General features: G+C 38.5%; 2 protein-coding genes and 1 long non-coding RNA gene across 4 annotated transcripts; 1 reads left to right on the plus strand and 2 right to left on the minus strand.

The window, feature by feature from the left end:
- Nucleotides 1–881: 881 nt before the first annotated feature.
- Nucleotides 882–4,961, minus strand: mycla (MYCL proto-oncogene, bHLH transcription factor a). The gene is made up of 3 exons (XM_028001096.1): nt 4,642–4,961; nt 3,624–4,177; nt 882–2,180 (listed from the first exon to the last, which is right to left on the minus strand). Exons 2-3 carry the CDS (start codon nt 4,129–4,131, stop codon nt 1,624–1,626), a joined length of 1,065 nt encoding a protein of 354 aa, XP_027856897.1. The 5' UTR covers nt 4,132–4,177; nt 4,642–4,961; the 3' UTR covers nt 882–1,623.
- A 6,594-nt stretch (nt 4,962–11,555) lies between these two features.
- Nucleotides 11,556–12,381, minus strand: LOC114134473 (uncharacterized). Its single transcript, XR_003593391.1, has 3 exons — nt 12,173–12,381; nt 12,039–12,094; nt 11,556–11,886 (listed from the first exon to the last, which is right to left on the minus strand). It is a non-coding gene; the product is annotated as an uncharacterized LOC114134473 (long non-coding RNA).
- A 3,044-nt stretch (nt 12,382–15,425) lies between these two features.
- LOC114134708 (sodium-dependent lysophosphatidylcholine symporter 1-B-like) lies at nt 15,426–27,767 on the plus strand. Of its 2 annotated transcripts, XM_028001468.1 has the most exons (15): nt 15,426–15,552; nt 15,623–15,712; nt 17,387–17,524; nt 17,855–17,979; nt 20,890–21,013; nt 21,099–21,177; nt 21,260–21,408; nt 21,791–21,881; nt 22,330–22,451; nt 22,591–22,674; nt 24,702–24,785; nt 24,872–24,984; nt 25,064–25,207; nt 26,179–26,355; nt 26,480–27,767. In XM_028001468.1, exons 2-15 carry the CDS (start codon nt 15,623–15,625, stop codon nt 26,520–26,522), a joined length of 1,563 nt encoding a protein of 520 aa, XP_027857269.1. In that variant the 5' UTR covers nt 15,426–15,552; the 3' UTR covers nt 26,523–27,767. The 2 variants fall into 2 exon arrangements, with proteins under 2 accessions (XP_027857269.1, XP_027857268.1); XM_028001467.1 differs by having other exon boundaries at nt 15,462–15,712.
- Nucleotides 27,768–27,856: the final 89 nt, after the last annotated feature.

Here is a 27,856-nt window from a genome sequence, read left to right on the forward strand (position 1 = left end):
TTTTGGACAGCATGACACAAAGTTGACAAAATGCTATACATTATAATAGTGATGCTTCAAAAAGAGAGAAACAGAAAAAAAGATTGTATCAAAAACATCTGTGTTGGCATTTTTAGATTTTGGAGCTGTATTTAACGCAGGTGGTTTATAGTAAATATAAAAGAGAGCAAAGATCATATTACGTGGAGTTCCTCAGGGTCTAATTCTTGGGCCACTTTCATTTAGTGTCTTTATAACCTCCTTAAACCAGATTATGTAGCTTTACAATATCTGTCGCCATTCATTTGTTGATGACACACAACTTTATATTTACCACATGATTAAAGTCCACAACAGTCAACGATAATGATAATAAAAGAAGAAACAACAGGTTTGTGATCAAAGCACAACCTTGGGACTGCTTTGGTGAGAGTTTTAAATGGCACAGTACATCTTGACACCTTAATTTGGTCTGAATATCACAGCATCTTGTTGCTCCGTTTGACATACAGTAGTTGATAACATATAATAGATCATATAAAAAAGTGGGTGGGATTTTAAGCTATTGTGTCTTAAATAATGGAAAGAAATTTCAGGGTTTTTTAATATATTTTCTGAATTACTTGGTGTACAAATGGCACTATGCAAATACATTTGCTTTGCCTCAGATGAACCAGAATGTGTGGTGGAGGCTATTTGGGGAGGATAATAAATCAGTGTAATTTGCTACTTCCGCATTAAATATTCGAAATAAGCTTTCACACTGGTGCCAGCTCAGCCTGAGTGATGTCTTTGTGGAAACCAGTAATGGCTGAAATGTGTGCAAACCTAATCACCTGGTGAGGCCAAAATAAATCATACAGTTTGCTTGTTTGGAACAAAAAAAATTAAGACAAAAATGCTTGTATGTAAATATGGTATAAAAATTTAATGATGCTTTGAAGTTATCATGCTTTAAAAAAACAAAAACAAACAACAACAATCAGAGAAGCATTGAAATCACAAAGTGACGTGTGAATATAAAGTACAGCGGTGCTACTGTTTTCCTTTTTTATCATTTTTTCCTACTTTCTTAACAAAATATAGAAGTCTGGTGGCACAGAGGAGCAAAGTTGTAAGACAAACTCTGGCTTTGTCTCCTTCACCCGAAGAAATATGCTATTATTTACAAAAGGATTTATACATCAAGTCATTATTCATTTACGCTTGCAAACAGAAAGGCATTCACACATATATTCAATGTGCAATGATGAAATGAAAACATGAAATCCAAGATGTTTTTTACTGCCTCACTGCTTTGAATGTTTGCAAAATATAAAATATTTCTTATCACAGCATACCTGGAAATAGCTTTGCATTAGCAATAAAAAACAATTATGACCCATTGTTCAAAACTGTGCAACAAAAAACAAAAAACAGCACATCATAGCAAACTGCTCCTCCCCTTAGCAGGTTCACAGGGCGTGGCAGTGGATTTGACAGGAAGCCCACAGCCATATGATTTCATTTAGAACATATTTCACAGCTATTTACAGGAGGCAAGTTGCGCGTATAAAAGAATAGCTTTCTTTGAAAGTGACAAGTAATTATTTTTTTGTGAGGGTAGAAGTTATCTGCTGTCAATGAGGCAGTTGTGATTAAGTCTCAGGAGCGTTTGAGTTCAGATAATTTGCGGAGAAGCTGCTGCTGCCTGGTTCGGAGGCGCTTCTTCTCCTGTAGGTGTCGCCTCTCCCTGAGATGCAGCTCCTCTAGGTAATCCGTCGCCTGGGTCAGGATAGCCACCTTGGGGGCCTTGGCCGACTCGAGGCTGGGGATTTGATCCCGCAGGGCGGTGAAGCGGGACCTGAGGTCGTTCCTCCTCTTCCTCTCCAGAAAGTTGTGGTTTCGCCTGCGGTCAGAGTCCTCCGCATCCGAGTTCAGCGGGGTGTCCGAGGGGGAAGGCGGCAGCTGGTGGGATGTCGTGCAGGCACGCTTGCTCAAAGGCTCCTCTTCGTAGTCATCGTCATCCTCCTCATCCTCTTCTGGGTCACTGTCCGGCGAGCGGGCTGCGTAGTTGTGCTGCTGCTGATGGATGGACACGTGGAAGCTTTTGGGGCAGGGGTCCGCGCGGACCCTAATGGTGACCGGTTTCCTCCCACTCAGCAGCCGCACTCGGTTCTGCTTGCTCTCCACGGTGACCACGTCGATTTCTTCCTCATCATCTGTCATCACAGAAGAAAATAACTCATGAATTCCCAGTGGAAAAGTTCATAGAGGGCATTGCACAGTCATCCTAAAACAACGGGTTTCTACAAAGAGGGTTAAAATGTAACTGAAACAGCAACAAGGAAGAAACGTTCGCAATAATGAGGCTCCAATCAATGGCTAGTCCATAATCTAAATGAGGAGATTCAAAGGTAGATGGCATTAATTAAGCTGGTAAATGTTTAACTTCACTCTGTAAGGTGTTCAGGAAGCGGAAGTGCAGGGGTGGTACCAAGAGGGGGGGATGGAGGGTTTGAGGCATTCCTAGAGATTTGCAACACAACTGTTCTCTTGTCAGACTTTCTTGGCAGCATCTCAAAAATATTTCTTCAGCCAATCAAAAAAGTGATTCTAGAGTAGCTATGAATCACCAGCTGGTGATGTAGCAGTTTCTGAACTATACCAGAAAACAAAAATGACAAAACTCACTGATACATCTGACGTATTTAGAGCTGAGGCAAGAAAATGTGGATGCATGAATCCAGTGAATAACGTCTATCAACAGGAGCTTGAGATTATTTTTGATTGGATCTGGGTTCATACTTATGTGACCTGAGTCAGAAGGCTAAAAGGGAATCAAAACCAAGCTAAGTGAAAATAGCAGTTTTGGATAATAACACAGAATACTCTTTAGTCAAATTAATTCCTGTTGCAACAATGTGCCTTGTTTAATCTAGTTTTACTTGCTAATGTTATTTCTAAATCAAAATAGATAATTGACATGGTACAAATCTGGGAAATGACCGGGTATTATGATTTTTTATAATATATTTTACACTATTTACAATATATTTTGAAAATGTATCATATTTTTCTGGCCCCACACTTTAACATCAAGATTAAATATTTAGGATAAAACAAAATACAAATAGTAAACTAAGATTGGCATGGATGAAAAAACATGCCAGCATAAATTTTGATAAAAAGCTACTCGAAACAATAAATTTATGAGGTAGAATTTAGGTTGTTTTTTTCTTTTGTTATCATGGTTTATGGCAGCAACACAACTTGGCTTTTGATTGTAGTGTGTGCCGTCCAGTGACATTAGTAGCCCCCATTTGGTCACCCCTCACAAAAGTTCCTGGAGACGCCCCTGTGCGCAATGGCAATAAATCATGAAGACAGAGTAAATCCGCCCCTCCAACTGCAACCAAAGATAAAGAACCGAGGGCTGTTTGCCTTAAAGTGATAGGGGCGCGGTTTTTAAAAGGAAGCATGACCCGTTCAGAGCAAGCAGAAGGCGCTTTTTGTCAAAGAAAGAGAGAGAGAGAAAAACAAGTCTTATTTGAGGTTGATCTGGACAACCACTTTGCCTCGGTGCCGCCTTGCTTTTTCCAAATAACCCATTGTTGGTGGGCACAATATAAGCCAGAGACAGGGCAGGGTGTGGCTGTCCTTACCGGAGGAATCAGAGCGAGACTCTGAGCCAGACGACGCTGGCTTTCTGCAGCTGCTGGCGGGGAAGGTAAGAACGGCGGCGGGGTCCACGCAGTCTATAGCCGCTGAGATGAGACCACCCGTTGAGGCGCACTGAGTCTTCGTGGCCCGGACTGAGATCTGTTGGGGAGCCGGGGTCTGAGCCGCAGCCGCCGACACTTTCTCAGAACTACTCCACATGCAGTCCTGGATGATGTGCGCACTGAGGTTATCAAAAAGCTCCGCGGGGTCGGGCGTGAACGCACCCTCACACACCTCATCCGGCCCCAGCACCTTGGTCAACCAGTTTAACTTGTCCCCCGGAGAGAAGTGCAAGGCAGAGTCACACAGAGTCCTGTGGGGGGACATGGGAGGGGTGGGCAGCAGCTCGAACTTTTTCCAGATATCCTCACTGGGCGCAGTGGACTTATAAAAATCCTCCTCGGTGTCGAAATCGTGGAAAAAATAAGACTGGAAACAATCAAACTCCATGTTTAGGCTGATAAAATCCACGTTAATCCCAGAAATGAGGGAGATCCTGTGAAGTCCAGAGAAAGACATTATTAATCACGTTACATCTAAAAGTTTCTCCCGTCAGACTGATCAAATAACCATCTAATGGGACATCATTCCGGGAACAACTGACTTCCAACAAATGGGACCACATTAATTATTAATCCCATCTTGCGGATGCGGATGCGCTCTTTGCAGTGATGGATACAGGCTTTCACTGAATAAGGTTACTGCATATAATAACACACACACATTGTATCTCACGTTATCTTATGTTTAAATTCAAGTCACGGTTAATTTAGTGAATAAAGAATAGCTTTCAGAAATCTCAAAGCCAAAGTGAAGCATTTCCTGAAATGCAGTTAGAGCTTTGTTCGGTACTAAAGCACTAAAGGAAAAAAAAAAGTGAGCAGAGACCGGGTTAAAACACATCAAAGGAGCTCCATTTCCTCACCAGAAACTCAGCGTGTAAGAATTAAAAGTACTCACCGGATCTCTGCAGGTTCCAAAAGCGCAATTCAGCACATTAAAATCCGCCTGTTTCAGCGGATGAAGTCACAAGAAGCTGACACCATCGATTGTAAAGCGGCGGAGAAAAGGGACGCTGTCTGGAAATCTGTTCCAGTTTACTATTAAAGAAATACGACTTTAAATTAAAAGCAGAGAAAACACCACCGGGGCTCAGACAACAAACGCAAGACCCGCCCGCCTCACAATAGAGAGCCCCACAGTGCGTTTTTCGCGCCAGTGAGATATCCTGTTATATGGCGATAAAAGCGCAGGGAGGAGCCGCAGCCGCAGCAATGTCTGCTGCGGTAGATCCGGGTAAAGCCCCTTTATTTGCATCAGAGACGTGGGGGAGGCGCACAGAACCCCGCCCAGGTATGCACCACCAGTCATGGCCACAATAACAGATTTACTATAACTGTTTCACTCCTATTAAGGGTGATAATGACAATGTCAGGGTAGAATTGTAAATTAAATATAAGGTAAATTTATTCTCGTCGCAAAAATGTGTGTTTGTAAAAACGTAATATACCTTTGCAATTCAGTAAAGTGGGATATGATTCAAAAACGTAATTTTAAAAAAATCAGTTCAGTTGAAAAATTAGAGGTTCATGACGCACAGTGTGGTAACATCGAGGATTTTCTTTTCTTTTTAATTATGGCTTACAGTTGTATAAACCTACAACTTAATTTACCAAATAATCCAAATACAACATGAGACTAGCAGCAACAACAACAACAAAAAAACTTTAATCCATAAAAGTTGAGTCATAGCTTATATGAGCTTAGGGAAGACAGTAGTCTACCAGACAGTCCTTTACAGCTAGGATAAGTGACAAAAGGTCTTGGCTAAACAGTCTGGTTCCATAGAGTGCTGCTGCCAAGCTTTTGATTGGAAAATTAGGTGGAGGGAAAAAGTGTGCTTATGCAATAGCATCATTGAGAGGATTGCAAAGTTAAACCCATTATAGAGTCTGTGGGGAATTCACAAGGTGTGAACCGTGGCTGGCCTCAGTGCTTCAGTGGATCAGGCACAGCTCTCCACTGGTTTTGGCCCGCTGTGTTTCATCAAGGTTTCCTGGAGCTGCTCTTGCCACCTGACAAGGTTGTGGGCATTTTTTGTTTTGCCATTTGCAACATTTATTGCAAACATTTTCTTTCACATTTATATCATTGTTATTTATTTACATTTTTCAGGAGGATCTCCAAATTCCCCAACTTTGGAAAATGCAATCTTGCTTCGTATGTAGTTCATGGGGTTCATGTCACTTTTTTAAAAAAACTGTGTGCACACTGTTGGCCACACCTCATGTCTTGTATTATTAGTTTATTTCTGTTGTTGATCCTCCATGCGTATCTTACAAAAGAGAAACCAACAGTTCTTATAAATATAGATAACTGATTTCAGGTTATTTTTGGCCAAAGTTACTTAGTATCACTCTAGAATGTCTTCATATCAGCAGGAATGATACATGGTTATTTAAGCATAATTTTGTACAATAAAAAAACATTACTGAAACATATAACTTCACACCTCTTGGCTTTACTCAAAGTAACTCTTTTTATTTATCTGCATTATACATTTTGATAACTTTTGCAGTCAGTAAAGCCATTGAGGCTAGCAGTTTGCTACATCCTGTTCAGGTTGACCTCAGAGTTGCATGTCTTTGAACAGGGGAAGGAAATAAGAGCTAAGAAAAGCAATCGCTGGGCAGAAAATGTAGACAGAAAGGTCACTTTACCACTTTACCAGGCTTGGCAATTAGACTTATCCCTATGTGTTTTCTGATAATTATATAGAAAAGCTTAAATTATTTTTGAACTGTTTGAACCAAAATTGAGAGCAATGTTACAAATTTCACTAGAAATGCTTTTTCTAGTTCATTTTATTTTTTACATCTCTAGATATTTGACTCTCTGCTACTTGAATGAGGTTTTGCTACATGTTGCACCTACCCTAATTATCTATCTATTATCTAATTACCAGCACTGAAATGAAAGATTACTTACTAACATATCACAGTGCATGCAAGATGACTGAGGTCAGCATTTATGACAGGGGTCACACCCAGGCTAGTTTGATGTCTTCCTTTTTTCTGACTGCAATTCTCAGACGTAAAGGCGACATGTGTCGACCTCGACGCCAAAGATTACTTGAAAGATTAACCTACTTTCCCCTAATCTCGTTAAAATTAGCAGAATTAAGAAATAATCTGCAACTTGGGTTACGTAAGGGCTTCTTTTCATTAATGTCAGTCAGATCAGACCAGTTTTAAACTAACTAGAACTTTTTTTTGACGCTCCATCGGTCTGAAAATGTGTGAATTTGGAGATGTGGTTTGTAAATTGTGCTACAAAGAATCTGAATCAAATTAAAATTGGTTTCACACCCAGATGGAGACAAGACAACTAGGCTCGCTAATAGATGTTTATATTCCAAACTGTGAAGCCATTCTCACATTGTTGGGTGGAGTGCACAACTTTAAATGGTTTGCATTTCGACACAAAGGAGCACAATGAATGCCGTGTCGGGACTCGGCTGCTGAAGACTTCAGTAAGTGCCTGTAAAGAGAGTAATCTTCTTTAAGGAGCAAGCTTCAACAGCTGCAAACAAGTTCATGTCCTAAAACAAACATAACTTTATTTGCTCTTAAAATCTCTTTTTACATGGCAAAGGAAGACCACGCCTGAAAAACAGATGCTCTTGTCAGTGACCTGAAGCATTGGATTAATGGTGTTGAATCAAGCGGTGATTAAACAGGGAGCTGATTTGTCCAATTTAATGTCTGGTGTAATTAAACGCTCTGTGCTGACGGGCGAGCAGGAGGTTAGAGTTTACCAACGTCCGGTGATTGGAGAGCAGCAGGTCAGGATCATCCACCACCCCGTGTCTTTTGCCCCCTGCTAATATATTGATCCACTTTGCCTTTGCCTTGGCGTGGGTTTCTTTTTACTTAATTAATTGTGCATACACTCAAAACAAAACCTTCAACATCAAGGCACTGATTCGTGATGGGCATCTGTCGTCATTGAGTGTCTTGATGTCTAACACATATTTCTTAGCTGTTTTTTAAAGCTACAAACCAAACTTACTTTAAATACATTTTTGTTGTCTTGAGAGGAACATGTCATGCTCAGTGAGCTTTTCTTGTTTTGTTTTTACACCTTATTTAACTGAGCTAAAAAAACAAGCAACCAGACAGATACATCTGGTGACATAACTGACCAGAGGACTTTTTCTTCTTTTGTCATCTGTTTTTAATCAAATTACAGCAGAAATCCAAGCTCTCTTATACTGTCAGTGTACATTTGGTTGTAAAATATACATTAATGGACAATAAAATAAGACAATTCAAATGTGCAAGATATCAGTTCTTTCTTGACAACACGGATGGCCAGTTAGGACTAACTGCTTCCTGCAGCAGACAAGTAAAATGTGTTGTTTTGAATTTCACAGTTTGACCAGTTTTTTTGTCCCTTGATCTGAAACATTTAGTTGTATCTTAATATTTTCATCTTAAGCAATATTTCAGCATTTGTTTGTGAGTTCATGTGATCACACCAAAGACACATTGCTTTGAAACTAAAAGTTTGATCTTCAGAGGAATGGACAGCATTCACTAAAAAAGGGTTTTAGAGGTTTAATATCTAGTTTTGGATCAAATCAGACATTTTTGTTTTTCTGAATCCAAAATGAAACTTTGGATTGTTTTTTTCGCATCACTTCAGAAGCTGAAGTGAAATTTGTCTTCATGGCAGAATCATATATATATGTTTTTTTCAAAATCCAAAGTTAAATGTAACATTTCTATTTTGCTGAATCTAAAATTAAAGTTTTGCTTTAATTATGCAGCTTCTTTGCATCCAGACACTAGAACTTGTACTCTTATTTTCGCATGTCTAAAAGATCTAAGTGCAATGGTGAACATATTTGTTCTGTCTGCCATTTTACATGTTTGCTATTTTTCTCTAACATTGGTGTAGTAGTTAACATGGCAACAAACCCAAATTCTTCTCTCAAACGTTATTTTGGATAACCTTCCTTTAGAGTTCATTTAAAGACAGTTAAGGAATGATTTTCAAATGCACTTTTAGTGGGACAAACAGATCAAGACTATTTTAAGTTCTTGCATTTGTTGCAATAAATCTGCAATGTTATTTTGGTAAAAATCTTCTGAGACAATGAATGGTCTCACACTGGAGAATCCACATTATGTCAGTCTAAAGTCCATAAAAGTTTTCTTTGAAGCATAAATACATAGTTTTTATTCATTTAAAAGTGTTTCTAGATTATTCTTGAGTTTTTCACAGATTAGAGATCTAGATAAGATAAGATAAAATAAGATAAATCTTTATAAATCATTGTCACAAGGACAACGAAATTCAAAAGGCGCCACCAGTCAGTGCATATGCTTAAAAACAAAAAATAACTGTCTCACAATTCACACACAATGTAAGAATTAACAAATAACTCAGTGCTTATATCCCTTCAAATTTCCACAGTTGCACTAACACTTAGTTTTCTATGCTTGGGATATTCCATTTACCCCAAACAGAAATATTCAAGACTATAATCTGCTTCTCTCAACTCCTTTTTCTTTTCCGTCCCTTTAAAGTTTGCGATATTCTCCTCTATAGGGGAAACCCTGCTTAACACCAACAAAAGCATTCCCCTCAAGTCATTTCACAGCTTAACTTCAAGTAGCCTCTATTGTTCTTTCTAGTTAAAGCAGCATATGTGTGGGGATGCTAAAAAAAAAACAAAAAAGGTTTAAGGGTTTGGGATCCACTCGGCTGAGTAACAGTGTGGTCTGTAACTCCCAGTCAGCCTCCTGGAGAACATTAAGCCCACCGCAGTCCAGGAATTTGGAGGGTTTTTCAGAGATTCTTTAAAGCATTGCCCACATGTGCAAGAGGGTGTACCCGCTTTCCCCACGACCTCCATGACATCCCTGGCCCTGACCTGTGACCCTTCCCTCCCAGCTGAGAAAATACGATTTGTAGCTGGTTCCAAAATGGGACCAGTCATTCAAAAAAAAAAAAAAGAGAGAAAAAAGAAAAGACATGCAGGAAAGAAAACAAAATAAGTCACACAAATGTTATTGCACCCCTGGGACGTTAAAAAAAAAAAAAAAAAAAAAAAAACACATTCTGGTGCTCTTCCATCCGCAGCATGTTGCAAAACAGAGTTTAACTGGGTTCCAGTTTTACCTGGTTGCAGCTTTCACATACCGCAGATCTCTATCTGTCAACATTGTGCAGCATTACATCAGGCTTTTACTATGGGCTGTCATTTCCTCAGTATACTACTGCAGCAGTAAAAGGTGGTAAGATTGCAGTGAACTGAACAAAGCAACACATTATAAATAGTCACCAATAAAAGACAAAATCCTGCCTGTGATTAGAATGAGGACAATTCGAAGTTTATTCTTACCGTGTGAAATGTGCTTCACAAACAAAGTTTTTAAAATCATAACTGTGTGAGTTAAAGGAAATGTCCAAGAGTAGCTATGATGAATAAACGTTTGCTTTGATTGATTTCAACCGCTGCCTCGTTGCTGCAAATTTTGACTGACTGATGCTGCCACCTGGTGTTTGAAAGGTGTAAATGATCAAAAACTACTGCGTTCCGCCTCTTAAATATAGTGAGGAATCCCCTAACACAGACTAAATACAGGTAAAAGAATATGTTTATTTCAATAAAAATATATACAGCATAAATGTAGCTAAATTTTTTATGATTAAAAAACAATTCTAAAATATTACTAGCTAAATAAATATTGGAGAACAAGCAGCACCATGAAGACCAAGGAAACAATATTTGTAGTCTCTATATGCAAAAGTGGTAGGAAAAGCGCAAAAGCGCATTTGAAATTGGTAATTCAATATAATTGAATATAAATGCATGTCACAATTTTAGATCGTTTTAAAAAAAATCCTAAAATACATGAGAACCTGTGAAAGATTTCAAGATGCATTAATATGTTTGCAAGGGAATAGCAGTAACAGTTGATGATCAAATGAATAAATAATGAAACTAATAGATATTCACAAAAAATATTTGACAAACATTTATTGTATTGTGTTTTAAGTTTCATGACAAAAATTATGGCATTGACATCTATGACCAAAAGATGACGACATCACTAAAGTTATGAACACATTGCTGAGGATTCACTCTGCAGAGGTGTATTACACACATTTTCTCCCATTTTGTTGTTAAATTTGAACTTAAACTATTTTAACTTTATGGGATGCCTTATTACATATTAATATCTTATTTCCTCTATTAAAGCAGTAAGATTTCCTTGACCACTTTTTTGGCACACTGACAGTAAACAAAATATGCCACACAATTAAATATATGCTAAAGCAATGGTCCCCAACCCCTGGGCCGCGGACCGGTACCAGGCCATGGACCAATTGGTACCGGGCCGCGCAAGACAAAATTAAATATTTCCGTTTTATGTATTATTTGAGTCTGGAGGGTCTTTTTTTTGGAAAATCTTTTAACCGGATTCTCTCGGTTACGTCTTGCGCGCCAACATTGAGCCCACAAGCAGCAAAATGAGTAAAAAACAGATCAGATGTCTTTGGAAAGTTTCTTTGCGAAGGGGAAAAGGCCCAGAGAAGAGACAGGAGAATGGATTTATCCCGTTAGGTGATTCCCACATTCCAAGCCCGCTCTGTGACAGGCTCCTTAAGGAGGCAATGAAGTTTCAAACTGCTTCGTTACATAGAGACCAAGCACCCTGTGCATAATGTAACCCACATTGCGTTCAAGGATTAACAAGATTGTAAATAATCAGAATTAAAATTTATCCAAACAGTTCTTAAAGTCTAGCTAGGTTCGGCTACTGGAGGAGATGGCAATTTGTAAAGCACAGAGACAGTAAGATGGTGCAAATTGGTGAGTTGTATTTAGTATTTACAATATATATACACATTAGTCCATAGTTTAAAGGAAAAAACAAGTTAAAGTTCCTTATACCAAGGACGTCCACCAGTCTTTGTTGATCATGAAAAAACCCAAAATAATCCACTTCCTTCAATGGGGACTTGAGCTGATCCTCCAATTAGTTCGGAAGAATGTTCCCAGATAAGTCTTGTGTTTCTGGATCCTGCTTATTTTAGCTCGCCAGTCTGGTCAGTGAAACCAGACAATCCTTGCTATTGTCAAGATCCCTCCAGCCACTCCTTGCGCGAGGGATCTGCAACGCACCTGGCCTGTACAAACAGACCTAATTAATCAGTACATGTACAGAAGTTTCATAAGTATATATAACTTATGCAACCAATATTGTTACGTAACAAATCAATATACAATCACAACAGGCTGGAAGGCTAGTGCTAGCATACTAGCTCCCGACCACACTCACCAGTTCCTTCTTGACTAACCGTGATTCTTGCAACGCTTGGTTGAGTAATCACCCGGCTGCAAGTTAACATAATTACACTATTGAAAAATAGACAATAAAGATCTGAAACCTCTTTGGAAACAGACCAGTCCTACCTGCACATCAGAGTCCCACAGCGGTTCTGCCTAAGCTGCGATTTGCAACCATATAAACTGTGCTATCAATTTAGGACGCTGATGTGCAGCTGTCACATGACGTCAGAGTCACGCGAGAACACTATTGTTCTCGCCTGGTTGGTGTTAAATAAATTAAAGGGGAAGAGGAAAACATTTAATTAAACCTTTTTTTCTTTTTAAATAAATCTAACAAAATGGAAAATAAAATAAATAAATTAAACCTAATATAGAAAATGATCCTGGTTACAATAAGCAACACTTAGGGTGTCATTGTCCCTCATCACTCCCAGATGGGACCATCTCGTTGCAGAGAAACAAGCTCAGGGCTCCCATTAGTCGTTATCGTGAGTTAAAATTTTCACGAAAGTAAAATGTTCATTTTTGTGGCGCATCTGTATCTTATTTTGAAGGAATATGTAAACGTTAGCAGGCCTACAACTTCATTGTGAGAAATATTGAACATTGGCAGGTAAGTTGTGAAGGTTGAGTTATAAGTTTAAGGAAAATAGTCTCAGAACTCATTTTTAGTTCCACTTTTCACTCTTCAGAAGTAGCATTTCACGCACATGTCCTTTAAAAGTACATTAAATAAAATGGAGCTCTGGAAGGCTGTATTTTATCCCATCAGTAAGTAAAGTCATCTTTTAAACACTTTCTTGTCTTTTGGATTTGCTCATATTGTCTAATATTAAAAATGGATTATCTATGTGACAAAAAAATCAAAAAAGGGTGAAAAGCCTTCTCCGTGTGGGGAATGAGGCTCTGCCCCAAGGGGAGGAGCCGTAGAAACCCGAAAGAGGGAACAACAACAGCATATTCTAGTTGCAATGTAATATTAAAGGATGATAACATTCAGATTAGAAATTGCTGTGAAACGTTTTTACTAAAAGGTTAAAAAAAATTAATAGTACTTTATATTGGGAATGGGGGACAAAATTCTACTGCAAAAAAGCGATTGCAAAAAGAAAGAAAGAATTTGTGTTCCATGAATGCACTTTTATATGTTCCAATGCTAAGTTCTCAAACTCATGATAAAAAAGTGACACGAGAAGCAACAATCCCTGATTTACATAAACAGAATAGCTTATTCTTATAGATTTTTGCTCCCCTGCAAAAATGTCAGTAGGATTTAAATGTTTATCTAACATCTAAATTCCTGTGGCCAGCTGCTTACACCTAACTAAACACGTTTTCTTAGTTTCGCTTTAGGTCAGCATTTTGTGAGAAAAAAAAAACTTGAGCATGATATATGAGAAACCACAACCTTTTTAAAAAGGTACTGCAAATAGAGGTTACAAGTTCAGAGCTGAATTTTCAATTCAAGATCCAAAATATATTTGATTATGAACTCTTACTATCATTTAAGGCTTCTGTTGGTAATATCAGCCATTTCATCTGAGTATGTTTTGTCAATTAAAACTTTATATATTTTTAAAAAAATAGTTGTCTTATATTTTATTGTATGTTTAGCATGATCGTGATAATTCAGTCTCTAGTCTATGAGAACAGCAGTAATTTGTCACAGATTACATTAGCTTTGCAATTAAGTAGGCATTGGGAAAATAGACTGTAAAACATTCTGTGAGCAGTAGCATCTTAGGCACCATCAGATGTGTCAGGCAGGGGGCATGCACTGCAGCAAGACTACATGCAAAGTATTGAATACTCACAAGCCATGCAAAGTGCCTTCTCAGAAAATATGGAAATAAAAAATATACCATTCCAAACAGTCCAATGACAATCTTTTCTTGAATATCTATTTTGTTTTGTAATGCATTGTTGGCTCTTATGAAGAACTTAAGGCCATATAAATAAAGTTTTTACTTATATCAACTTACTGCATATTATTTAAAGTGGGTAGAGGTCATTTGTACCTGACTTTGTAAGAAATATACATATGGAATTCCCTAGTTACTTCAAAATGCTGAACTGACTGTAAAGGAAAAATCTGTATCAAGTTTTGGACGATAGTAAGCACAGAGGAAAAGAAAGGCTGAAACAAAACACAGCCTACAGTAAGATAATGGTGGAGGGCAGGCTCAGTAATGCTCCGGGGATACATCATTTCTTTTGGTACTGGAAGTCCACAGTTAGTGGAGATAGATATGTTGATGTTAGAGGAATTCCCGGGAAAGGAAACTGAGTGTTGGGCGGATGTTTAAACTGAACAATTATCCTGATATCTCAAAGACCGACTGTGCAGTGGTGCAGTTGGCAGCGCTGTTCTCTTGCAGAAACAAGGTACTGGGTTTAAATCCTGGCTCTCTAAGAGCTTCCTCTAGCAGTCCAAAAACATGTCTCTTAAGTTATGTTTCTCTTTAAGTTGTCATTAGGGCTGAGTTTATGCCTGCATTGTCTTCTGTTTACACTCTATTTTCGCCTCTCGCCCAATGACCTTTCGAGGTAGGCACCAGCTCCCATGCAAGGTTAAGTGAGCATAGACAATGGTTGGATGGGCGAATATCGCCAAGACTAACAAAGATTGGTTTCTGAAGCTGCCGGATGCAAACTCTATTGAAACTCTTAAGATTAATTGGAAAAAAGTGGTTGCAGAATGTAAGCATCAAATGTTAATGAATTGGAATCCTTTTTTCATCAGAAGCTTGCTTAGATTTCATAATTTTCAGCAGGTCATGTCAGCAAAAGGTCATGAAGAGGTTGAAATGTTTTAGGTACAGCTGTTAAAGAAATGGTATATTAACAAACATGCCTTCTACATTTTAGGTGTTTAACATTTTGTAGCTCTCATTTCTCACATCTTTAATACGTTTCGTGTTTTTCATAAACTCGCAAACTGTGGACAAAAACTGCGTATTTGACCTTCACATGTTATCTCTGGTGTAAGGCATGTGAAACTTACATTTAGTTACAAGAACACCTGGTTCAGTAACAGCCTTCTAAGGCTGTGACCTGCATTTGCAGAGAAACAGAGCTGATGCCATAAAGATTCTCTCTTAACTCTAGAAATTGACTGCAATTTCTACGGCTTGGCAGCTCTCAGACCTTTAAGAAGTAAAAAAATAAATATATGTGCATATCAGGAAGTTACACTATTCAGTTATTCACCTGTAGTTGAAATGTGTGTGTGTGTGTGTGGGTGTGGGCGTGTGTGTGTGTGTGTGTGCGTGCGTGTGTGTGTGTGTGTGTGTGTGGGTGTGTGTGTGTGTGTGTGTGTGTGTGTGTGTGTGTGTGTGTAATGATTATGTGGTATAAGGTGTTGCCATACCGTGAACATTCGATCCCTCTGACGTCTTGACGTGGCGTAGTAGAATGAATGAGCTGGCCAGATACAGCACGAGAGTTGAGTCATACAAATTTGAAGAAGAGAAGAGTTCAACATACTGCTGCTGCGAGGAGCTGTAATTTTAAATATAACACTACATATTCATATCACACTGGACCAAAATTAACCCAGTTTATCGAAAGAAGATGGCCCGAGGAGAAGGCGCCGAGCAGTACACCGCAACTTTACTCGCAGCGACAGTCAAACCTATGAAGACAGAAATCAAGGCGGTCAAGGTAGGATGGATTTTCCTGTCTAAATTTAGTTTTTATTTTTAAAATAAACGCGGACAATTTCTCACAACTTTCATCCAGGTTCGGGAAAAGGCGCCTCGTTTTGAAGTAGCGTTTTAAACGCTGTGGGCGTTTATTTTCTGTCGCTTTCACGCAGCTCGGCGTGTCGTGTCCTTCTCTGCCCTCTGGATTTGAATTTCACCCGGTGTTTTACCTTCCACCTGTTCCCCCGCTTATAAGCTTATTTGCGGAATGAGTTTTAAATGAACGTCTATTCAAACAAATTTCCAAACGGTTTATTTTTTTATTTTTGTTTTTGTCGGTCCTGTGCAGAGGAAGTGGGACACAGTACTTCTCATTCCCAGAGCTCAGTCAGACACGATCTGCAAGCTATTTTATTTGAATGAGCGGAAATGAGGAAATAAGGAAAAATGAACTTTAATTGCTGCAAATTTCCTTTAAAGTGATAATAAGGACTCTATTTGATGCTATGTGCTTAAAACTTGCCACAATATTCGTCATATTAATATTAACGATACTTTCTAGTCTTGTAAACTTTTCATTAGCAAGCATACTCTGGTATTAAACCACAGCTGGGTAATAAAGTATGGATGTTCACTGCAAGATTATACATAATACAAAAGTTTTAAGTAACTGGGCTAAATAAATAACCCCACGGATTCTTGGTCAGATGACTTCACAGGAGGTAAAAAAAAAAACAACTGAATGCAGCATTTTTTGTTTATTTGTTTTGACAATCAAATGATTGCTACAGACTTATAGAATACAAGTAAACATTTCTGATTATAAGCATGTAAATAAAGAGGGAAGGAGTGGGGGAGAAAAATTACAAAAGAATTCCTCTGTCTTATGCGATGTCACCAAAGGCTTTTGCAGGCTGAATCTTGTATTTGGGATTTGGCTTTTAAGGTATGTTTTACGTTAAAATAACAAAACTTACGTAAACAAAATGACACCTATTTATCTAGTTGTCAAATTAGATTTTAAGCAATTTTGGTTGCGTTATATACAAAACTGTGTTAGGTTTAAAAAGTAATACCTTGCTTAAATATACTTCATTTTTTTCAGCTTTAGCATGCTTTGTTAAATTTGATATAGTGTAGCTTGGAAGTTTGTTTAAACATAATTTATGGTTATTGCATTGTAAAAGGCTGCCAATCCAATTCTGATAAAAAATAAATAAATAAAAATAAACTGCCTGTTAGCATTTATTTATAATTTGATATGGTTTCTTTTCATCTGGAGAGATGATATGAATTTTGATTATATAGGTTACAGCGGCTGTGGCTTTCCCCTCTTTTACATACTCTTGAAGGTGATTGGCTGAAACCAAAAGGTATGTAATGTGCAGGCCTTGTAGAAAAATGTCATACAACCTACAACATCCCATCTCAGGAGCCAATGGCTGAGCTCGGCTGATTTGATGATGCCGCCTGAGCACATGTGCACTAAGGTAACCTCAGCCTCTGATTCAGACAGGATCTAACCGATCAGCTAGAGAGCGTGATGACTGAGACTGTGTGAAGCAGAGAACCAGAGGGTTAAAAAAAGACCCACTCATGAGTCCCCAGGGAGTTTTTACAGTCAGAAGCATGAACTGTTTTAACGTCACGTCGATTTCATTATGCATCTCTCTCCCTGATGTTTCTCTTCCAGCCAAAAGAACAGAGGAGGGACACGCAGAAACTATCTGTGTGGAGTAAACTGTGCTATGCCTTCGGAGGAGCTCCCTACCAGATAACAGGCAGCGCTCTGGGCTTCTTTCTCCAGATATACCTGCTCGATGTGGCTCAGGTGATTAAGATATACTTCCTTAAAAAGGGGAAGTTGAACAAAATCAACAACAAGGCTGCAGAATATTGCTCCTGTATTTGCTGGCAGATTTACAAGCAGTTATCTATGTTTCTTTTCAGTAGCAGCTTACACTGATTAGCTTGGAGAGCAAGGTTTGTGTTGGCTCAGTTTGACAGTATCCGTTGTGCTTTATTCAGTCAGCCGAATGAACTTGGGCTCCTGCTGTCGTCTTTGTTGCCGAATTAATCTTTTCCACTGTTCACAGTGGGAACTTAAGTTAGGGCCGTGCAGCTCAAAGCATGACCTCATTGCATTCCATTCTGTTTGCAGCTGGATCCTTTCTACGCCTCCATCATCCTGTTTGTTGGTCGGGCCTGGGATGCCATCACAGACCCAACTGTGGGGTTCTTGGTGAGCCGGAGTAAATGGACTGGCATCGGCCGCATGATGCCCTGGTAGGTATAAGTTTGGTAAATGTAAACATGTAATTAATTTATTTTAGGCAACTACTTGAAAATCTTTATTTTCAGAAATTTTTCACAGTAAGTGATGGAATAAATTCCTGCTCATTTGATTCCATCTATTCTTGCACACATTTCACTGTCCATGCATCTATATGTCCATTCATCCTTCTTTTTAAGTCCCTTAACTAAAGTCTGGTCAGAGTAGAAAGAGTTGCTATAAAAAAAAAAGTGCAACCGAAAGGTCTCTATAAAATTGTTAAATGAGGACAGAAATCTCCAGAAGCTGGAATCTGGAAAAATTGAGAATTTGTACGTAAAAAATGTGAAGAAACGCTGTGATACGAAGATGAGGCGGTGAGCTGTAAGGGATTTAGAGAGAAGGGAGAAACTTGAGGCTGACAGAAAAGCGCCTGGTATCAGTAACCATGGCAGCAAGGTTGAAGAGGCTGAAAGAAAACAGAAAATAGCTAGACTGAAAGATTGCACTGGGAGTATGAATATGTAAGAGAAAATTAGAGGAAACTTAAACTTTGTATATGTTCTTTACCCTTAAAACTGTTAACAAAACATAAGAACTTAAATTTTCAGATCACTGCTCTAACATTTATTCCCTTCCATGTCTTCATATCTTATTTCTAATCAGTGTGTTTTACTGTGTAGAAGTATGGAGGAATTTTGCAGGGTTTTCTCAGAACGTCTGCTACATTCTCCCTACTTTTTAGTCCTTACATTCCCATCTGCTTAAAGAACCACTCCAAAGAAATGAGGGCTGACTTTAAACTTGCTCATAGCTGGATGTTCCAGTAAATGTCAACCGCACATGTGTCAGACTTGTGGATCTAGAACTGCCTCCTGTGTGCAAGTCTGTTCTTTATTACAACCAGCATATAAAGCTTAACAGAACGAAGAAAGGGCAGCAGAAGTACAGGCTGTAAATTTTACATATTGTACTTTATAGCATCAAATGACCCCCAGCAGCCAAATATATACGGCTGAGCTCAATGAGGAAGTTGGATTGTAAAAATAGGCAACGTTCATGTTTAATATTTAGTGTGAGGCACATGAAGTTCTCTTGGGGTTACAAGAATATCTCTTAAGCCTGTGATCTGAATGTGCAGATGAGCAGAGTAGTTGCTATAAATGATTCTTTCTCACTGTAATTCATCAGTCTTGGCAGCTGTCAGGCCTTTTAAAAAGCGAGAAGTAAAACAAGCTGCCGGCTGTGCACAAGTCGCATGTTGGAGGAGGAGGAGGGAAGAGGAAGTTCGTGGCTTCAGTTGTCATTGGTCCCACCCACAACACACCATCCGATCCAACCAATTAGAAAAGGAGAAACAATGAGCGCCAGGTGTAGGTTTGATTTTTTTTATAGTGGAGGGAAGCTTAGAGAAGCATACATTGTGTTTAATGCCATATGTGTCTAAACAATAGTAATAAAAAAAAAAACAAGTTTATTGTACAAACAAAAAAAAAAGGTAACAAATGCATGAAATATTAATTCTCTTTAGATTTAAAACTAAGTGTTAGAGGTTTGAGCAAGTTTAGGTTACTTCCCTTAACACTTACCTCCGCATGGGGTTAGACCAGACGTGTTATTGTGAGAGACTGTTGGGTCTCGCTAACCTCTTTTACTGAAACCGAAGAGCAAATCAAGAATGTCTCAGCCATTGTTACAGGGCTGGGGGTGCAATTTCATATGAAAGTACAAGTTCACAAGCTTCTCTTCCAATAAAGAAACATCCTGGTGTGATTAGCGATACATCCCAGAGGGAGAGGCAGATTTTATTTCCTTTGCATGGCAGCTTGTAGACAAAGGTAAAGGCTACAGTTAATATTTGTGATAATAACTTTATTGTTGGTTGCTTGACAATATAATTTACCTCCAAACAGTTTATCAGGTTTTCATCCATCCCAGACAAAAATAATTTTTACAATAATTGCGACAACGCCTTAAAAGTACTTTGATCTTTTTTCATATTTTCCTACATAAAAAGAAGCTCATGTCTTTTTTAGCCTATTGTGCTATGAAAAGCTGAAATAAAATCCAGTGCGACCAACTGTCATCAGATTGTTGAAATAATGTAATACAATCTCAATTTAAACCCAGCTTTTCTATGGAGAACATTAGTAAACAAACAGCATAATGAAAACCAAGGAACCCAGCAAGCTAGTAAACATGAGAGAAAACTGGGGGAGCTACAGAGATCCACTGCTCAGTTGTTATCCACATTTAAATCTGATCTCCTATAAAGGAGTGAACTGGAAAAAATATTTCTTGAAAGAAAGTGAAAGTTTAGTTTCACACAAGTCATATATAGATGAAACCATAGTGGCAGAAAATAAAACTGCACTTCACCCTCAACATGCTCTCCCCACAGTGAAACAAGGCGGTAGCAGCATCACCTAATCTGACTGAGATTAAGCCATTTGGCCAAGAAAAGCTTTTAGGAGTTTTATAGAAATGTTTGTAAGGTGATCATAATCTTGGCTCAGTTGTGAATTTTAAAAGCGGACTGCTGAGGTAAGAACAACCGACTCAGACTGGGAGCTGGAATCAGCTGGAGGTCTCACAGAGCTGAGGGAAGCAGTGGTGCAGACTGAAGTGGGGTGGATCAGGGCCCCCTCATCACCTCATGCTGCCCTGCCTGAACCCTCTCTGCACGCTCCAGCTCTAACAAGGCAGGATTAGGAGGATTATTCACAAAGCAAAAAGAGAAGAAAAGCAGCGACTGTAAGGCAGACTCAAATAAGAAACTAAGCGGATATGTTACAGTAGCTGGAAGGATAATTCATTAAGCACATTCATTATGGTTTATTAACACTTTAAAGTTACTGCAAGTAATGATAAAGCTGAAACTTTAGTTGGCATGTTCTGAACACTTCCCACTCGTTTCTTTGCAGGGTCCTTTGCTCAACTCCGTTTGCAGTGCTGACTTACCTCCTGATCTGGTATGTGCCTCCATTTGAGGGAGGAAAAGTCATCTGGTACCTGGTGTTTTACTGCCTCTTTCAGTCAATGCAGACGGTTAGTTTGTAGTTCATGGACGACTTCTCTTTTCCGCTCTCCATCACACCGCTCACTATATCTAATTGTTTGTTTCTGATTGCAGTGCTTCCATGTTCCATATTCAGCCCTCACCATGTTTATCAGCAGCGACCAGAAAGAGCGGGACTCTGCCACCGCCTATCGTACGTTAGGCGTTCTGCATAATGATTGTAAAGCGTTAGTGTTTTATCAACCTTTAAACCTTTAATCCTTGGGGTCAATCAGGTATGACCGTGGAGGTGCTGGGAACTGTGCTGGGCACAGCGATCCAGGGACAGATAGTAGGTGGAGTCTCCAATTGTCCCACTGAGCCTGAAAACTCCAACAGCACAAACGTCACTATGAACACGACCATAGTTTCGCTGGAAGATACAGTAAGTGTCCCTTCTTAGGTGAGATAAAAATTTGATATTTTATTTTGATCCAAACTGTTGGACTTATTTCATTTGGTTGTTTTAATCAAAATAAGTTTGTTTTATCATAACTGAAATCATCAGTTTGTTTTATTTTGTGTGTTTATCCGACGGAAAGTAACAGAATTGTAACGTTTAAGGAAAATGCTTCAATGGCCTTGTAATTGCCTAATCATTTAATTTGAGCGTGTGACAGAACGAAAATACCTAAAACATGCAGAATAGTTGAGTTAAATGACAAAGGAAGATCTAAGTCATGACATCCATGTATATAAATTACTTCCAAAACCATTGAATGTCAACACAATCAAACTGATTTCTTTCCTTGTTTCCATTCCTTCAGAAACGAGCCTACCTGCTTGCTTCCGGGGTCATCTGCATCATCTACATCATTTGTGCTGCAGTTTTGTTTTTTGGTGTGAAGGAGCAAAAAGGTACAGAACCATTACATCTTTCTATGTGTCCTTTGCTTTGAGACTTTTAAACCTCAGTGTTGAATTTCAACATTTAGTTTCCTGACTCTCAGTCATACACTTAGAGAGATCTGTTCTGTACAGTACGAGTGACATGTAGTTCTGCAAGTGCAGTATACTGACACTGTTTAACTATAAGCTTTGTAAATTTGTAATTACTTTTGCAGCTTCAGTAAACAGTAACCTTGTTTTAAAAAGGCACATAAAGGTCACGCGCCATTTTAAATGCCACATTTAAAATGGCGCGTGACCATGTGTCATTTTAAAATACTTCGTTGGAAACAAACGTGTCAGTATTCTAAATTTTTGTTTTCACATCGTTGACAGATTAAAAGTTTCTATTACAAAATGTGGCGGGCAAATATTTAGAAAGTTGGAGCTGTATTTATTTTTCCCTGTTGTCTTCCAGAGAGCAGTCGTAAAACCTCAACTCCGCCGCTCACCTTCCGTCAAGGCCTGTGGGTGATCATGAGTCACGGACCCTACGTCAAACTGGTCATCGGCTTCCTCTTCACATCGCTAGGCTTCATGGTAAAAATTATTAATGCTTTTTTTATTTAGGAGTTTTAGGATTTCCGTTCAGCTTAATTTTCTGCTAAAGGAATCTGGTACTTGGTTTATAGTCTACATATGTAACCCTGTTTTATGATGTAATTTCACTTTTTTACAGTTGCTGGAAGGAAACTTTGCCCTTTTCATCACCCACGCTCTAGGCCACAGGAACGACTTCCAGAATATCTTGCTGGTCATTATGGTGAGTGTTTCTAATTTTTCCACTCAAGGACCCTTCCTGGAACGGCCTTCATCAGGGTTGAGAGTTTAGAGGACATCATTCCTGTCTGAAACCTTAATCTGGAACAATTCTGAGACATTTTTCACACTAAGACACCGTGCACTAAAAGACGACAGTTTTATGGGCGTTTAGGCTCATGGGGGGCCAGTCACCCACGTGCTTACTGTGAGTTTGCAAGAGTTACAAGAAGAGATGACTTATAGTAGAGCTTCTGTTGCTAGGCAACCCTTCACAGTGCAGCTATTGGCTGTCCACTCCGCTCCATCCTTTACGCATAGTTTTCTGCAACCTGCTATGCCTCATGATAAGAAGTTGAAGCTTTTTCCATGTTGTATGTTTGAAGAAAAGGTTTGAAAGTGGAAGGTTCTCCTACAAATTACTTTGCTTTTGAAAGTTCAAAAGTTGTTTCTTGCTAAAATCTTCCTAAGAGTGTTTTTTTCTAGTAGGGGAATGATTTTTCTCCAACTTGTAGGAGTTGGATAAATAAGAATTGGGTGCACAAGGGATTTTCTCTTATCCCCACAGCGTCAACATTATGATTAATTACTGATAATATTTCATTGAATGTTCAATGTTAAGCTGCACCTTGACCACTGGCTTTCTGTATTCACCAACAAGCTTTTCTCAGAATTATTAGTTGATTTGAATTGAATTGATTAGCTTCTGTCCATTTAGTCCTTAATCTCTATTATTTCATCCACTTTGTGTGAGGTACTGGTACCACCAAGAGTATTGTCATCTGCTCCCAATTTTTGGTTAACTATTAATCATCGAAAGCCATAAAAGAAGACAATTTTACTGCCAATGATAAGTACTTGCCAACATCTGACTGCAGCTGCATTTTGAAAATAGGTTTTAACTCACCAGTGATGCTGAATAAAAACTGATTTTAGTTTTTATCTTCGATGAAACAATTTTCAAAAACCTCAAAATGTCTAAAACTAGAGGACACTGTCTCGATGTTCTGATCGTCTCTTGTTCATATCACTGTGAGAAATGCAACATAATTATTCTTGACTTCAGATATGAAGATTTTCTCCCACATAGTTATGCAACTTCAGTATTTAGTTGGCAATAGATGGCCATCCTAAGAGAACAGTTTTTTTCTTAGAGATGCTTTTGACCAATTCACTACAAAAAGTTTATTTTTAACCTCCAGGCTGTTTTTGTACATCTAACAATTAAATATATTTTTATTCCTGTATTCATAAGTCATGTATTAGATTAGGTACATCTTTTTCTGATTATGTCTTTCAAAGGAACAGATTCTAAAAAGTATGATTTCGCAAATTTTCACATTTCAACTTATGCAAAACCAACCAATTAGTTTTCCCTTGTCTGTTGTACTGTGCAAAAGTCTTGAGGAATCCTCTCTACTTTATATCTGGCAGCCATACCATCTTAATCATAATTTTCATAATCTTTCATAATCAGTCATAATCTTAATCATCATAATTTTCAAGTTCTCCAGGCTTTTTAATCTTGGCCCCTTTTCCTCTCATTTCCATTCCACTAACTAAAAATCTGGATACTTTAAAGGTTTCAAACAGAATTATACACTTTTAGTTTTTCTCCTCTGTAGTTTGATTTCTTTAGTTTACTACAACTTCAATTTTTGCCCTTTGTCCTCAGATTCAAAAGTGAATGTAACATTCTTGAAGTCAGTGGAAAGGAACAAAAACATCTTAAATGAGGAATGTCTTGATCCAAACTCAGATGCTACTGCAAATTTAACATCATACATGACAGCAACTTGATTTTAAATAGCTCTGAAGTTTGTTGGGAGTGTAAATTACATCTCTGCAGTGTCAATTCTATAAAAAATAACGTTCTTAAACAATCTTGATTACATTGGTGCTTCTGCATCTCAGTGATTGGATCTTTGCACATCTATTTTTCTATCCTTGATTGATAAACTTGCTGTCATGATTCCACATTGGTTCTCAACCCAAACCGAGTGCCAAACATTCCTCCTTCTTTCCCCCCAGCTATCTGGAACTTTAACCATCCCGTGGTGGCAGTGGTTCCTGACTAGGTTTGGGAAGAAGACGGCGACGTACTGCGGCATCTTGGTCTGTATTTTTACAGATTGGAAAAACTTCAGATTATGGTGCTAAATAAGGATAATAATCTGACTTCTTTCTGTCTTTTCGTGCAGTGGGCAGTACCCTTCATGATCCTGATCGTCTCCATCCAGAGCCACCTAGTCATTTCCTACTTGGTCTCCGTGGCAGCAGGTGTGAGTGTGGCAGCAGCGTTCCTCCTACCTTGGTGAGGACCCAGGTTTATCCACAGAATCTTTTCCTTCTGTTGGTTTTTATCATGAGCTAAATGCTGTTTGTCCCTTCAGGTCAATGCTTCCAGATGTTGTGGATGACTTCAAAGTTCAGAATCCCAATGTCCACGGTCATGAAGCCCTCTTCTATTCTTTTTATGTGTTCTTTATCAAGTTTGCATCTGGCTTGTCTCTCGGCATTTCCACTCTCAGTTTAAAGTAAGTCTATTGTTGTCTCCTGCATTATCCTTAGATAGATGATTATTTTCACCCTTGAAACTATTGCACTTTGCATGCACAAACATTCATACCCTTGGACCTTTTAAACTTGAACACATTTTGTGACGTTGCTACAAGAAACTTTAATGAGATTTTCACGTGGCTGATCAACGCAAAGTAGTACGTAGTTGTGAAGTTGGAAGAAAATAAGACGTAGCCTGAGTTAAAATACTGAAATCTACAAAGTGTGATGTGTGTTTGTACTCAGCCCCACTCGCTCAATACTTTTTTGTACCATCTTTTTGCATCAAGTCTTTTTGGGTATGTCTCAACCAACTTGGTTGATCTACAAACTGTTTTGTTTTGTCCATTCTTCAATATCAGTCAGACTGGGTGGAGAGTGTGTGATCAGGAATTTTCAAGTTTTTGAAGCATATTTTCAATTAAACCAAAGTGCAGGCCAGCGATCCTCAAATCCAGGTCTTAAGATCATTCCCATAGCATAATGCTGACATGACCGTCTCAGCGACGTTGATCTGTTAAGTGTTGTTTACCGTAAAGACAGTATTTTACATGTAGGACAAAAAGTTGAATTTTCTCATCTGACCAGAGCATCTTCCTCCACTTGCTGTATCTCTAACATGTTATGAGGCAACTTTAAACTGGACTTCTTATGGCTTCCTCTGTACAGTTGCTTTCTTCTTAACTACATTTTCTTGAAAGTGTGTCTTAGACTGTTTTATAACCTAACCCTGCTTTAAACATGTACATAACTTTCTCCCTGACCTGTCTGCCATGTTACTTGATCTTCATGACACTCTTTGTTCACTAATGTTCTCCAACAAATCCCTAAGGCCTTCACATATCACATTGAGATGATATTACTCACAAATGGAATTTTAGAGCAAATTTACTGAGTCCTGAACCCTCAAGCTCAAGTTTTCCACTGTCTTGCTGCATATTTTTGGCAGATTTGCTGGGTATGTGACTGGTGAGTGCTCCCAGCCTGAGGCGGTCAGCTTAACCCTGAAGATCCTGGTCTCTCCTGTTCCCATCGTCCTCATCATCATCGGAATTCTGGTGATTATGACCTACCCCATCAATGAGGAGAGGAGAAAAGGCAACCGCAAACTGCTGGAGGATTTGTTGTAAGTGACGAGTGACAACATGCAGCACAATCTTTATGCCTGCCTCATGTATTTGCATGTCTTTTTACGCTGTTTGCACATGTTTGTATTTTTGATTTGTTGTTGTTTTTCATCCTCCTAACAGGGACTCCGAATCGGAAACGTCAGAACTGGGAAGCAGTGTGTAGCAGCTGCATTGGACTCTTCTCAGGACGTGTAGCATACAGCAGACCAACACAGCTGCCTTATCACCATCATCAACCTACTTTATACTATAAATCATGTGGGTTCATGGCGCCCTCTAGTGGCCAAAGTATTTTGTTTGTTGCCTTTTCAACCAGTTGGGACTGAATTCAACTGAAAGCAGCTTTAGATTCATCACCATGAAGCCAAACTGGCAACAAAGCCTTTATTTATTATCATCTATTGCTAAACAGGACACTAAGATCTGCTCATATGTCAACCTCATGTTTTCCCTGAAATGTATTGAGTGTATTGAGATGATCCACAGTTTTTTAAGTTCTGTGTGAAGCCAAAATCCACCAGCTTTTCTAGTAACACTCCACATCCTCCTTCGTCTGCTATACCTCACCAAATCTTAGTTACAGACGTGATTTTTGTTTTTGTACCTTATATATTTATTTATTGGTTTGTAAGATCTGAGTCTCTTGCTTGCAGAGGAGTGTGATGTTACTGTTGCTTTCGGCTATTTATTAGAATTTCTCAGTTCAGGGGTTTGTAAGCACTCGTTGACTGTTTTTCAGTGAGCGTTGTTTACTTTCGTGGTTTTCTGAAGAACATTTCATGTTTGGTTTACTTGAAATTTCTGAAGGTGAAAATGTATTTTTGTACCAAATGAAGTAAAATCCATAGTTTAGCTCATTCACAGGCAGTTGCTTTTCTATTTATGCTTGAAGTTTTTATTTATCTTGTGAAGACTTTCTGATGATGCAAAGTAGCCTTTCAATTCCTTTGACTCTTTTCTCAATAAAGTGAGTAAAAGAGGTAATAAAGGGGAGGAAGGCTTTATTTAAATATTTAAGCAAGTTGTCTAAGGAAATATTATTTCCTCATGCAATCACAATGTTGTAATTTATTAACAGCGGAGCAAAAAAAAAAAAAAAACCTCAAATACTTTAAAGTTAAACAAGTTGCTTTTATAATAATCTGATCATCCAATAAGATTGCTGGAAGGATTTGGGACTGTGTAGTATTTTCTTTAGGATTTTTGAAATGGCACTAATTGGACTGCATTGTGCCTCACTTGTAGTGCTGATGTGGAATATACAAGCTGAACATCTATGAAGATTTTCTAGCATGTTGTACATTTATATATGTAAATTGTAAATATGACAACAATGAGCAATACTTGAATCATTAAAAAATGTTTTATGTAAAATTGTAAATCAATAAATAAAAATTGTTGAAACAGAGTGCTAGAGTATTTTTGCTTAATTTGAAATGCCCCCAAAACACATCCAGACTGCAGAGCCTTGGAAATGTATCTTTGAGTTTGTCACCA

This window comes from Xiphophorus couchianus, chromosome 19 (assembly GCF_001444195.1).
Source record: "Xiphophorus couchianus chromosome 19, X_couchianus-1.0, whole genome shotgun sequence".
Taxonomy (NCBI): Eukaryota; Metazoa; Chordata; class Actinopteri; order Cyprinodontiformes; family Poeciliidae; genus Xiphophorus; species Xiphophorus couchianus.